Source organism: Oncorhynchus kisutch, linkage group LG20, assembly GCF_002021735.2.
Source record: "Oncorhynchus kisutch isolate 150728-3 linkage group LG20, Okis_V2, whole genome shotgun sequence".
NCBI lineage: Eukaryota > Metazoa > Chordata > Actinopteri > Salmoniformes > Salmonidae > Oncorhynchus > Oncorhynchus kisutch.
This window is the reverse complement of record NC_034193.2, coordinates 39,030,672-39,045,554: the sequence shown is the minus strand read 5'-3', so window position 1 is coordinate 39,045,554 and position 14,883 is coordinate 39,030,672. Positions and strand designations below refer to the sequence as shown.

General features: G+C 42.8%; 1 protein-coding gene across 2 annotated transcripts in view; it reads left to right on the top strand.

Annotated features, from left to right (window-relative positions):
* Nucleotides 1–8,780, top strand: part of LOC109865652 (striatin-like) — a 94,527-nt gene extending 85,747 nt beyond the window's left edge. For both annotated transcript variants that reach the window (XM_020453983.2, XM_020453982.2), the window contains 4 exons: nt 3,934–4,074; nt 4,538–4,639; nt 4,811–4,897; nt 5,175–8,780. In XM_020453983.2, coding sequence (XP_020309572.1) covers nt 3,934–4,074; nt 4,538–4,639; nt 4,811–4,897; nt 5,175–5,344 — 500 coding nt within the window. In that variant the 3' untranslated portion in view covers nt 5,345–8,780. The remainder of the gene's footprint in view (nt 1–3,933; nt 4,075–4,537; nt 4,640–4,810; nt 4,898–5,174) is intronic.
* The last annotated feature ends 6,103 nt before the right edge of the window (nt 8,781–14,883 follow it).

Below are 14,883 nucleotides of genomic sequence, written 5' to 3'. Positions count from 1 at the left end.
AGCCTCTGGTAAGACGAGGGGTGGCGGTCTATGTATATTTGTAAACACCTGGTGCATGATATTGCAAGGTTTTGCGCGCCTGAGGTAGAGTATCTCATGATAAGCTGTAGACCACACTATCTACCAAGAGAGTTTACATCTATATTCTTCGTAGCTATCTATTTACCACCACAAACCGATGCTGGCACTAAGACCGCACTCATTGAGCTGCATACGGCCATAAGCAAACAGGAAAATGCTCATTCAGAGGCGCCGCTCCTAGTGGCAGGGGACTTTAATGCAGGGAAACTTAAATCCATTTTACCTCATTTCTATCAGCATGTTAAATGTGCAACCAGAGGGGGGAAAACTCTAGACCACCTTTACTCCACACTAAGAGATGCGTACAAAGCTCTCCCTCACCCTCCAATTGACACATCTGACCATAATTCTATCCTTCTGATTCATGCTTACAAGCAAAAACTAAAGCAGGAAGCACCAGTGACCCGGTCCGTAAGAAAGTGGTCAGATGAAGCAGATGCTAAGCTACAGGACTGTTTTGCTTGCACAGACTGGAATATGTTCCGGGATTCTTCCGATGGCATTGAGGAGTACACCACATCAGTCACTGGCTTCATCAATCAGTGCATAGATGTCGTCGTCCCCACAGTGACTGTACAGTGCCTTGCGAAAGTATTCGGCCCCCTTGAACTTTGCAACCTTTTGCCACATTTCAGGCTTCAAACATAAAGATATAAAACTGTATTTTTTTGTGAAGAATCAACAACAAGTGGGACACAATCATGAAGTGGAACGACATTTATTGGATATTTCTAACTTTTTTAACAAATCAAAAACTGAAAAATTGGGCGTGCAAAATTATTCAGCCCCTTTACTTTCAATGCAGCAAACTCTCTCCAGAAGTTCAGTGAGGATCTCTGAATGATCCAATGTTGACCTAAATGACTAATGATGATAAATACAATCCACCTGTGTGTAATCAAGTCTCCGTATAAATGCAGCTGCACTGTGATAGTCTCAGAGGTCCGTTAAAAGCGCAGAGAGCATCATGAAGAACAAAGAACACACCAGGCAGGTCCGAGATACTGTTGTGAAGAAATTTAAAGCCGGATTTGGATACAAAAAGATTTCCCAAGCTTTAAACATCCCAAGGAGCACTGTGCAAGCGATAATATTGAAATGGAAGGAGTATCAGACCACTGCAAATCTACCAAGACCTGGCCGTCCCTCTAAACTTTCAGCTCATACAAGGAGAAGACTGATCAGAGATGCAGCCAAGAGGCCCATGATCACTCTGGATTAACTGCAGAGATCTACAGCTGAGGTGGGAGACTCTGTCCATAGGACAACAATCAGTCGTATATTGCACAAATCTGGCCTTTATGGAAGAGTGGCAAGAAGAAAGCCATTTCTTAAAGATATCCATAAAAAGTGTTTAAAGTTTGCCACAAGCCACCTGGGAGACACACCAAACATGTTGAAGAAGGTGCTCTGGTCAGATGAAACCAAAATTGAACTTTTTGGCAACAATGCAAAATGTTATGTTTGGTATAAAAGCAACACAGCTCATCACCCTGAACACCCCATCCCCACTGTCAAACATGGTGGTGGCAGCATCATGGTTTGGGCCTGCTTTTCTTCAGCAGGGACAGGGAAGATGGTTCAAATTGATGGGAAGATGGATGGAGCCAAATACAGGACCATTCTGGAAGAAAACCTGATGGAGTCTACAAAAGACCTGAGACTGGGACGGAGATTTGTCTTCCAACAAGACAATGATCCAAAACATAAAGCAAAATCTACAATGGAATGGTTCAAAAATAAACATATCCAGGTGTTAGAATGGCCAAGTCAAAGTCCAGACCTGAATCCAATCGAGAATCTGTGGAAAGAACTGAAAACTGCTGTTCAGAAATGCTCTCCATCCAACCTCACTGAGCTCGAGCTGTTTTGCAAGGAGGAATGGGAAAAAATGTCAGTCTCTCGATGTGCAAAACTGATAGAGACATACCCCAAGCGACTTACAGCTGTAATCGTAGCAAAAGGTGGCGCTACAAAGAATTAACTTAAGGGGGCTGAATAATTTTGCATGCCCAATTTTTCAGTTTTTGATTTGTTAAAAAAGTTTGAAATATCCAATAAATTTCGTTCCACTTCATGATTGCGTCCCACTTGTTGTTGATTCTTCACAAAAAAATACAGTTTTATATCTTTATGTTTGAAGCCTGAAATGTGGCAAAAGGTCGCAAAGTTCAAGGGGGCCGAATACTTTCGCACGGCACTGTACGTACATACCCCAACCAGAAGCCGTAGCTTACAGGCAACATTCGCAATGAGCTAAATGGTAGAGCAGCCGCTTTCAAGGAGCGGGACTCTAACCCGAAAGTTTTATAAGAACTCCCGCTATGCCCTCCGACGAACCATCAAACAGGCAAAGCGTCAATGCAGGACTAAGATCGAATCATACTACACCGGCTCCGATACTCGTCGGATGTGGCAGGGCTTGCGAACTATTACAGACTACAAACGGAAGCACAGCCGCGAACTGTCCAATGACACGAGCCTACCAGACAAGCTAAATTACTTCTACTCTTGCTTCGAGGAAAGTAACATTGAAACGTGCATGAGAGCATCAGCTGTTCTGGACGACTATGATCACGCACACCGTAGCCGATGTAAGACCTTTAAACAGGTCAGCATTCACAAGGCCGCAGGTCCAGACGGATTTCCAGGACTCCGAGCATGCGCTGACCAACTGGCAAGTGTCTTCACTAACATTTTCAACCTCTCCCTGACTGAGTCTGTAAAACCAACATGTTTCAAGCAGACCACCATAGTCCCTGTACCCAAGAACACTAAGGTAACCTGCCTAAATGACTACCGACCTGTAGCACTCACGTCTGTACCCATGAAGTGCTTTGAAAGGCTGCTCACATCAACACCATTATCCCTAGACTCACTCCAATTTGCATACCGCCCCAACAGATCCACAGATGATGCAATCTCTATTTCCCTCCACACTGCCCTTTCACACCTGGACAAAAGGAACATCTATGCGAGAATGCTATTCATTGACTACAGCTCACCGTTCAACACCATAATGCACTTAAAGTTCATCACTAAGCTAAGGACCCTGGGACCATACACCCCCATCTGCAACTAGATCCTGGACTTCCTGACGGGTCGCCCCCAGGTGGTAAGGGTAGGTAACAACACATCCTCCACGCTGATCCTCAACACCCCAGTGGTGCATGCTCAGTCCCCTCCTGTACTCCCTGTTCAGTCATGACTGCATGGCCAGGCACGACTCCAACACCATCATTTGCCGAAGACACAACAGTGGTAGGCCTAAACCACTGACAACGATGAGACAGCCTATAGGGAGGTCAGAGACCTTTCTACACTGAAGATCATACAACATTATTGCTTGATGGTCTTCTGATCTTCCCAATACCTTTCTGGTGCATTTCAGTTACGTCAAACCATACCATCTTCATATTGAAATACTGTCAAAAATACTGTGACTGATTTGTAATTAGACTGTCATAGTCCCAATTTTTTAAAGTAAGCATTGGCCGTTGATTGCATAACTTTTTTTTACATGGTGGGGGTCGCAAAACATTTTTGATATCAATATGGGGTCGTGGGTCAATAAAGTTTGGGAACCTCTGAGTCAATTCAGAACACTACCTGCCCCAAAAAGAGGTCTGACCTAGGACAAACCAGGCCCCCACAGCCAAACCCTAACCTCTCCACCTCTACCTTTATCGGATTCAGAGGGAAATCTGATCAAGAATTAGCTCCACAAAGAGTTACTTAATGCAAAAGAAGGTCTGACCTAGGACCGTGGTCACCACAAGCAAATCCTGCCCCCTACAGCAGAACCACTGCTCTAGGATTAGCTCATAACCTTTTCAACTCTGTCTGTTTCAGAACTGGGCGTCCCCACGTCAGTGGACCTGGTGTGCAGTGAGTCGGCCCACATGGTGACGTCGTTCAGCACGGGGGAGATCGGGCTCTTCAACATGGAAACGCGGCAGCTGATCCTCAAGCTGGACCAGACTGGAGAGCCCGGTAAATTCCGCTGCCATTTCTACACAGTGACTATATGGATTTGTAACTCGAAAGAGAGTATTTGAGTGCAATATGCGCTCACTACCTATTTTCTTGCGTTCTCCCTGTCAACTCCCTTTACCCCTCTTGTCACAACATAAATGTTTTATGTTTATGCATTAAAAGTCATACTCTTATTTTGTTGGTGTACTCGCTTCAGAAAGTTTCCTTAGCATATTTCTTTGTTTTATTAGCAACAGGGCAGAGCAGCTGGTATATCAGCACAGTCTGCAATATAACCCTAGTACCCACCAATTATATTATAGCTCTGTGGATGTTCAACTCCCTACTTTTGAATCATTTTGTCTTGAGTTATAACTCTCATTTATCCTGTTCTTCTGACAAATGACATGTAAATGAGAAAGGCTAATTGGCAATGTTCAGTTGAGTTTCCTGTCTTTTCACATCCACCCCGAACACACAGAAGCCCCGTGCAAGATAAACAAGGTGCTGAGTCACCCCACTCTGCCCATCACCATCACGGCCCAGGAGGACCGACACATCCAGTTCTTCGACAACAACACAGGTGAGATAGACAGCGGACAGTTTGAACCGACATTCCAGCTAGAATGAAAATGAAATGTACACATAGTAAGACAAACACATTTTGTCACAGTATAAAGTGTACTTATAACAGTTGGTATAAATACAACATTGAGGACATTGATTTTGTACTCATTCTGGGTTCCTATTACAGGGAAATGTATTCACTCCATGGTAGCCCACCTGGACGCAGTCACCAGTTTAGCTGTGGATCCCAATGGCTTGTACCTGATGTCTGGCAGTAAGTATTTATCTGGAAACGGAGAAGTACTAGTGTTTTGTTGGTTAGCGTTTCATGTAATTACAGCAATATTGTTCCTTGCATAACTGGAGATACAAACTGACAGTGTGGCAAATATAATATCTGAGTACAGAAACGGAAGCCCCCTTGGATCTTTCTTGTGGAAACTTTCACTAAAAGGCAGTTGTATAATTGTAACATCTTTCTCTCTGTCTCCCTCTCACTCTACCTCCCTATTTCTTTACATTTTTATTCTCGCCATCCTCCACCATGTTAGGCCACGACTGCTCCATCCGCCTGTGGAACATGGAGAGCAAGACGTGCATCCAGGAGTTCACAGCGCACCGCAAGAAGTCGGACGAGGCCATCCACGACGTGGCGTTCCACCCCACCAAGTGCTACATCGGCAGCGCCGGGGCCGACGCACTTGCCAAGGTCTTCGTATGACTGCAAATCCCAATGGCTAACAGCTGCGTCCGGCTCGAAGGACCATAAAAAAGGGGATTAGGTGTGGTGTAACTGAAGGGAGAGATGGAAGTTGGAGCCCAACTCAAAGGCATTGTGGAAGGAAATGTAGTGAGGTGAATGGGTAACTAGCCACTGGTGTCTGAGTCTCAACCAGTGGCAGTCTAGAGTGAAGGTTAGACACCTGATGGTTTGAAGGCTGAAAGGGGTGAACGTTTTGAGAGAAGGCGGCTACTATCCTTCCACCGTATACTTCCTGTCCTACACACACACTCCCCAGCTAACCCGGGCGGGCCTGGGTGCTACAGCCAAACCAGGAGGAGACCAGTGGTCAAAGACCAAGTGGATATCCAGGAAATTCTCAAGACCTGTACTCTCATTTAGAAACATTGCATTTGTTTCCTAACTAACAGAAACACGAGACTCGTATTCTGCACCCCCACCCCACCCCAGCCACCCCTAAAGACTGCCTGTGTCTTCAATGTCGTCATTTTCAAAGATTTCATGAAAATGTGCCTTTTTCGTCAGTCTTGCAAACAACGTTATTTTACAGTTTGTGTGCAACGTAGGAGATTTTACAGTTTGTGTGCAGTGTAGGAGTGGGCAGGGTGTTCAACAAGTTATAATTTATCATCCAACATAGCACTGGGCATTGTCTATTCCATTTGATCCATTAAACTAAGTTTGAAAAGAATTATTTTCATTGGATGTACACAGCATATGTATGGCTAGTGGTCAATGTCACAGTACTGTTTCAATTATTGAACGAGGGAGTTGGGATCCACAATGCCCTCCAATCCACTGAAATATACAGTAGTGTGCAGAACTGGAGTCCCCCTAAAAAAGAAAAATTTAAAAGGAGTTTAAAGTAACCTGAAAGTCAGTTTGAAGTTGAAGTAAAGGCCAAGAAGAGGCTGCATTTCCTTGATGTGTGATTTATTATAGCCTTTTTTTATGTCAATATGGTTTTGTATGTAATCACAACAAATTGGAAATGACTCCATTATTTCATCTCTTAAACAAGTACAAATGTAGCTTTTTAAGTAGTGCCTATTGTCCACATACTTGTTTTGCATTATCTTGAAAAGCCAACCCCATAAAAATAATTGAATTGTTTAATGAAAATTTGCTAACAAAATTCCTCCATTATTAGCCCATATGAATCTGTCACCTAAGTGAGAAGCCATCCTTGTATTCCAGCTTGCTTTGCTTCGGTGTTGAATCAGTGTCCAGATCTAAATTGCCTGTACACAGCCAAAACACTGACTTAGCCAGGCCACATCCTTTCTTAAACTTTATTTAGTTTCCAATTCAATTGTAAATGCTTTTATGCTTCAGTTCTCCTAGGTACAAGGAGTGCCTATTTGGTGTTTGGATGTTCCATTCTTTACGTAAATAGGACAGAAACATTGTAATATACTGTAGCAATATAAGTAGAAGCGTTAACTCTTAACAAGAACTGTCCTGTGACAATTTGCTAGCAGTAGATCAATTTCTCAAACTTTGTTTCACAATTTAACAGAATTGATTGATCAATGTTGTGGTTTGACCTAATTTGAATACATGCTGCTTTATCATGCATTTATAGTTGAACCAGACAAACTGCACTGAAAATGGTTTGCAGTGAAACAATTATTCATTTGATTGTTTTTTTCATTTGAGCTGTGTATTTATGCCTCTGTGTCATTTAAGCCAAAATAACCAACCAAGTATTGTCTTACAATGACAAGATGCTTCACAGAGAGCCTGCAGATGTGAAGTTTCCTGCAACTGCTAAATTGGCTCTTTTCAGCTTATAATGCTAAGTTAGCTCTTTTGCTAATGCTAAGTTAATGCTAATGCCAAGTTAGCTATTACTGCTAAGGTAGATTCTTCATAGATATCCTGCTTGCCACTGTGCTGAGTTAGCCCCTTGGCTCCCATTTTGACTGCAGAACTGAGGTCTCTTAGTACTCAACTGTGTTTAGGCGATATGACCAGCACTGGTCAGAAAGCAGGGTAAATGCTTTATGTGATAACTGTTTGAAAATAGAATTTTGTCTAATTATTTTGAGCAATTACTCGTTTTTTTATTTACTATACATGGTTGGTGAAAAAGGTAAATCCTTGTTAAATACAGGTAGATATTTTTTTAAAGAATATTTTCTGTTTTACTTGAACATTTAGTAGTTATTCCTTGGGGGATTTGTGTACTTTGTTTTTTTTTGTAGTTCAATGGTTGGAGATTTGCCGGTCTTATCAAAAGTTATGCCTTTGGTTGTGAGCACTACAAAACAAGACAGATTTTGTCATTTATTCTCCAAGTTGTCTCATCTGCAGTTGAACCGTGAGAGATTAGGATTTCGCTATCTACCAAATGCTTTGGTCTAAAATAAGGACTGTTGAATGACGAGGATGGATCAAAATCTGTGGGGAATTTGGTGTGCTTGCGTTGTACAATGATCTTTTTTTATTTACTTTGGTGTCAGGTAATTTTAGACAATGTAAGGGAGAGAACAAAAACATGTACAGTTTTAAAGTATAAAAAAAATATTTATTAACACAGTATATTGAGTGGCTAAACATGGTGATGTGAAATGGAGTCAGTATGTATGGTGCCCTTGTCGTGGTAAACGTACAATAGTCTCATCACAACACTGAGTAGTTGAACAAAAGAGGAATTGGTATAGGGCCCCCTGCTGCTCACAATGTGGAAGAACCATATTTCAGTAGGTTGGTTCTCATTTCATGTCTTTTAATGGGTATGTCCATGACAGAATAATGAGGGCTGACCATAGGCTAGTGTTTTGTTTGTGTGTTTTTGGTCATAGAGAACAACTTTAAATACTAGTCTTCTCCAAATCAGTTTGATTGAGCTGTCGTTTTTGAGACAGTTAGTGTGTCTATCATGACTGCATACTGTCGTCAATTGGAATAATAATAATAACCAAGCAAACAGTGGTCCTCCAGAACCAGGAGTCGGACAAGAACTAGGATTTGAACAAATAATTATTGTACTGTGATAGGCAGTGTTAAAGCAAAATGCTCTAGTCTAAATATAGTGACTCATATATGCGTCAAATTCACTTGTCCATTCTGAGCAGCAGAGGGTGTTGCTTACGAGCAATACAAAGTGAATGAGAAGAGATCACACAAAACAAAGACCCTATTAATAACCAATGGGAAAATAAACAAGTCCTGGGCGAAACCAAGTTTGCCAATTGTAAATCAAAAGTAATTCCCCTTTTAACCTCCAGTTGTATAGAGAATTCTTTTAAGATGTGAATTTGATAAATATGCTAATTGGACTGTACATACAGTACATATAATTATTGTCATTATAGTTTATTCTTTTTTCATGATGTATTGTATTTTTTCTCAGATGGGAGATTGACAGATTTATCAATAACAACAATAAAGGAATATGTTGTATATCATACTGGTAATGTAGTATTTGTTTCCCACCTTTTAGAATAATGCATTTCATTGATTCAACATGATCACACATTTTCCATTCAAGTGTATTACCTACCTATAGGAAAATATATTTGTATTTGATTAATATTTTAAGTACCCCATATTACATATTAATTGTAATCCAATTGCAATGTTTATACCTTGCAAAAGTCCTAACAATATTTTTTTAAACATACAGTATTTTATAAATAAATCTAAGATGTATATTTTTTAAATACAAACTGTTATGTGCATAAGTATCATTTGTTGACAATGTAGTACTTCTCCCAGTGTGTAAGAGACCACACACTCCATCAATTACTTTTGCCGTGGGGTATGTCATAGGGAGCAGTGCCTGTTTTCTAAGAAAATTAACATGTAGAGTCGTTAGAAGATGACCAGAAAATGCTACCTGATATTCTGGTCTGATATTCTGGTCAGAGGCACTCAGCTGACTGTTGTTTTTGTGTGTTCTATTTAAGGGTTCAGTTTTGAGGCTGTGAGTTGAACTCTTAACAGATGTTGTGTACGATATTGGGCACCAGCTTATGGAGGTCATCAAAGTCCTCCATGAAGAACAAGTGCTCCTTGACTGGCTCGCTGGCTATGTCTTCTAGCTGCTCCTGGGAAGCACAAGCAAAACCAATGGAGTAGGCAATTACACCTGTTCACACACCATATATCAGTTTCTTTCTCCATTCAAGTACTTCCATTCAAATGAATCCATTCTCCGTCAGGTAGTCCCTGACCTGATTTAAATAGATGAAAGCAATAATGTGGAAAGTGAAACCTTGCTATCATTCACTCAAGTCACCCAAATGGGACCTTAAAAATGAAGGAGAGGTGTATTTTCAAAATCTTTAAATAGGGCCTCTGCCCTGCTACAATTATTTTCCACCCCCCATTGTTCCCTCTTAGCCAATCCCCTCTTGACCCTCCCTCCCCACCTTGCTTACCTAACTGTTGAGTGGCCAGAGCAGGGGACCTGACGTTGTCATATGAATGCCGTCAGTGATAACTACCATGACCTTCTGCTTACTCCCGTTCAATTGTCTGGAAACTTCCCATGTGATGAACGCTGGTCCCCCCCGCACCAGTAGCTTATCCCCAAAATGGTGTCCAACAGCTCCTCCTTTCCACCATATGCCCCAAGGCCTATCTCCAACCTCTGCTCATATGTATACTGCACTAACGCCACACGTGTGTCCATGGTAGATGTCGAACGTCGACATAACATTGGTGACAAACTTGAGTAGGGTGTCGAAGTGGGCGGTGCCCATACTGCTGGAGTCATCCAATAGGAGATGAGGTCGTGGGCATTGAGGCTGGTGTGGCTGCTCACCAGGCAAGGTGTGGAACACGCATTCCACTAGGGGCAGCGCGGTGGAGGCTAAGGATAACCAACTGAGAACGGGCAGGGAGAAGACGCCGGGCCGACACCACCTGAGGATGGGAAAAAATACAAAGGAGGATAAAGGAGAACACGGAGGTTGTCAGTTAAAGTGTGTTTAACTGATGTTTGAAATCATAAACTGAAAGATTCCTCATCAAAAAGAATGGATAATTGTGTAGAGATTAATGGAGTGCACAGTTGGATTGGTGAAAGCAATGACACTGTTGCCTTGCTTCATTGACCCAACCCTATATAGATCAGTGGCAACCTCAAAAAGGTTTAGGAAGGAGAATAAACTGGATGATCTCCATTCGAGACTATCCTACCGATGGAGCATTAAAAACTGTAATGTCGTATGTTTCCCCCTTAGTCGTGGCTGAACGATGACACGGAATATATACATTGGCAGGACAGAACAACTACGTCTGGTAAAACAAGGGCTGGGGTGTGTCTTTGTAAATAACAACTGGTACGCAATGTCTAATATTAAGGAAGTCTTGAGGTATTGCTCACCTAAGGTAGAGTACTTCATGGTAAGCTGTAATCCACACTATCTACCAAGAGAGTTTTCATCTATACTTTTCGTAGCCGTCTATTTACCACCACAAACCGATGCTGGCACTAAGACCACACTCAATGAGCTGTATAAGGCCAAAAGCAAACAAGAAAATGCACATCCAGAAGTGGCGCTCCTAGTGGCATGGGACTTTGATGCAGGAAAAATTTAATCCGTCTTACCTCATTTCTACCAGCCTGTCACGTGCAACCAGAGGGAAACATTTTTTAACCACCTTTACTCTACACACAGAGACACATAAAAAGCTCTCCCTCACCCTCCATTTGGCAAATCTGACCATAATTATATTCTCCAGATTCCTGCTTACAAGCTAAAACTAAACCAGAAAGAACAAGTAAGTCCCTCAATACGGAAGTGGTCAGATGACGAGGATGCTATGCTACAAGACTATTTTGCTAGCGCAGACTGGAGTGTGTTCTGGGATTCATCCAATGATATTGAGTAGTATACCACCTCAGTCACCTGCTTCATCAATAAGTGCACTGAGCTAAAGGCTAGAGCTGCCGCTTTCAAGGAGCGGGACACTAATCCAGACACTTATAAGAAATCCCGCTATGTCTTCAGATGAACCATCAAACAGGCAAAGTGTCAATACAAGACTAAGTTTGAAACCTACTACATCGGCTCTGATGCTCGTCGGATGTGGCAAGTCTTGAAAACTATTACGGATTACAAAGGGAAACCCACCGAGCCGCCCAGTGACACAAGCCTACCAGACGAGCTAAATGCCTTTGATGCTCACTTTGAGGAAAGCAACACAGAAGCATACATGAGAGCACCAGCTGTTCCGGAAGACTGTGATCACACTCTCCGTAGCTGATGTGAGCAAGACCTTTAAACAGGTCAACATTCACAAGGCAGCGCGGCCAGACGAATTACCAGGACATGTACTCCGAGCATGCGCGGACCAACTGGCAAGTGTCTTCACTGACATTTTCAACCTCTTCCTGACCGAGTCTGTAATACCTACATGTTTCAAGCAGATCACCATAGTTCCTGTGCCCATTAAAGCAAAGATAACCTGCCTAAATCACTACCACCCCGTAGCATTCACGTCGGTAGCCATGAAGTGCTTTGAAAGGCTGGTCGTAGCTCATATCAACACCATCATCCTGGAAACCCTAGACCCACTCCAATTCGCATACCGCCCCAACAGATCCACAGATGACGCAATCCACACTGCCCTTTCCCACCTGGACAAAAGGAAGACCTATTTGAGAATGCTGTTAATTGACTACAGCTCAGCGTTCAACACCATAGTGCTCACAAAGCTTATCACTAAGCTAAGGACCCTGGGACTAAACACCTCCCTCTGCAACTGGATCCTGGACTTCCTGACGGGCCGCCCCAGTTGGTAAGGGTAGGCAACAACACATCTGCCAAGCTGATCCTCAACACGGGAGCCCCTCAGTGATGCGTGCTTAGTACCCTTCTGTACTCTCTGTTCACCCACGACTGCGTGGCCAAGCACGACTCGAACACCAACATTAAGTTTGCTGTTGACACAACAGTGGTACACCTGATCACCGACAACGATGATGCAGCCTATAAAGACGAGGTCAGAGACCTGGCATTGTGGTGCCAGGACAACAACCTCTCCCTCAACGTGTGCAAGACAAAGAATTTGATCATGAACTACAGGAAAAGGAGGCAGGAACACGCCGCCATTCACACTGACAGAGCTGTAGTGGGTCAAGAGTTTCACGTTCCTTGGTGTCCACATCACCAACAATCTATCATGGTCCAAACAAACCAAGAAAGTAGTGAAGAGGGCACGACAACACCTTTTCCCCCTCAGGAGACTGAAAAGATTTGGCATAGGTCCCCAGATCCTCAAACAGTTCTACAGCTGCACCCATCAAGAGCGTCCTGACCGGTTGCATAACGGCTTGTATGGCAACTGCTTGGTATCCGACTGTAAGGGGCTACAGAGGGTAGTGCGTGTGCAGCCTGGGGCCAAGCTTCCTGACATCTGGGACCTATGTACTAGGCGGTTTCAGAGAAATGCCCAATAAATTGTCAAATACTCCAGTCACCCATAGATTGTTCTCTCTGCTACCACATGGCAAGCAGTACAGGAGCACCAAGTCTTTTTGCTCCAATTTTCAATTTAATGCGGCTGCTTATCTTGGAAGGAATCTTATTTCAGTCATTAGCTAAAACAGCAGGGAATGTTGGAGAGGCAACAAAAATGTAAACGCAGTACTGTGAAGGGATGAGCTTGAAGACAATTCAACTCCCCCAGCTCCCGGCTTGGTGTCACTCATGGATCTTAATGAGTAAATGTGTATTATATGATTTTTATGTAGATCTACAATAGTGTTATGTACATTCCTTTTGATTGTCATTTTTCAATGTTTTGTTGTCAATATGTTTTTAAGCGATTCTCATGTGTTTTTTTTCGGTAAGTGCAGATGAAGGAGGCCTCTTTGTTAAGATTAAGGCTGCTATTTAATCAAAGGTTTCTCTGGTAAGTCAACCATCTCTGTTTCACAAAGTAAACAACGTTTGGAGGATTACACAAATCTTACAAGGCATTCTTGCAAGAAACATATGGTGTCTAATCCCTGGAAAGTCATCCCACCCAAACCATACTATTTATGTTGTTGTTTTTCTAAATTGCAATGAGTGTCAACCTTGCCAGCCTGCCATCCTGTTGCACACAAGGAAAATATGCCTTTCAGCTTTATCAAGGTTATCTTCGATCATTTTTATGCATGTATTGTTGTCTCTGCCTGGAGCAGCTTTATATATTTTAATTGTCAAATAAGTCCTGTATGTATAAAATCCTGTATGTGGCAACTCACCTACATTGGAGTGACCCCCTTTTTGGATGATACGCTCTATAGCGCCTTTACATTTTTTAAATTTGTATTTATTTAACCTTTATTTAACCTTTTAACTAAGTCAGTTAAGAACAAATTCTTATTTACAATAACGGCCTACACCGGCCAAACCCGGACGCTGCTTGGCCAATTGTGCGCCACCCTATGGGACTCCCAATCACGGCCAGTTGTGATGCAGCCTGGATTCAAACCAGGGTGTCTGTAGTGACGCCTCAAGCACTGAGATGCAGTGCCTTAGACCGCTGCGTCACTCGGGAGCCCGATTTCGGATCCCTGGGGTTGAGATGTGCCTTCAGTCCAAACTGACACTGGGAAAAACACACCTGTACTGTATTTGAACCGAGTTAATAACGCCTACCTATAATAATGAATCAATTAAAATATTGTGTCTTACATTGCAAGATGGCTGAGTAGGTTAGACCATGGTGCTGGCAACACCAGGGTGTTATTGAAAAAAATTGATCACTGTCAGTTTTGACATTTACATTTTTCATACTGGTCCCCCGTGGGAATCAAACCCACAACCCTGGCGTTGCAAGCGCCATGCTCTACCAACTGAGCCACACAGGACTACAGATGGGTAAGTTACGTTGTTTACATGAACGCATGTCCTAATGACCACGTCAACCAATATCTTGTTCTTACATTTCTCTTGTTCTCTTCTAAGTTGAGGGGAAAAGGGAGGCAGCGCAGTAGGTCTGGTGGTGATAACAAAAGATCATTTATCTCTCCCCCCTCTCTCTCCATCATTATCCATCACTACATCTGTCAAAAATTTCTCTCTCTCAGGATGTTCATTAAACATGACTGTGAAGGAGGAGGCCCAGAGTGTGTCCCAAATGGCACCCTATTCCTATTGTAGTGCTCTAATTTTGACCAGGGCCCATATGGGTCTGTTTGAAATCTGTTTGACAGCCCTAAGGGGAGTAGTGCTGTAGTGATTACGAGAAGTTTGTAGACTACATGGGAACACCTCACCTTAGTCCATTTTCAGTTAGCTTTGACACGTTGACACCCAATCAAAGCCTAGGAGAGGGATGAGTGGCCTAGTGTGCTTCCCAAAAGGCACCCTATCCACTACGTAGTGCACTACTTTTGACCAGGGCACATAGGGCTCTGGTCAAAAGCAGTGCACTAATGTTATGTAAAGAATAAGGTGCCATTTGGGATGCATTAGTAGTGCCTGTCTGTCAGCTGCAAACCAGCACTACCTCTTTTAGTCTTTCTTCTGCCCCATCTTATTCTGTTCTTTTCCTGTCCTCCTTTCTCC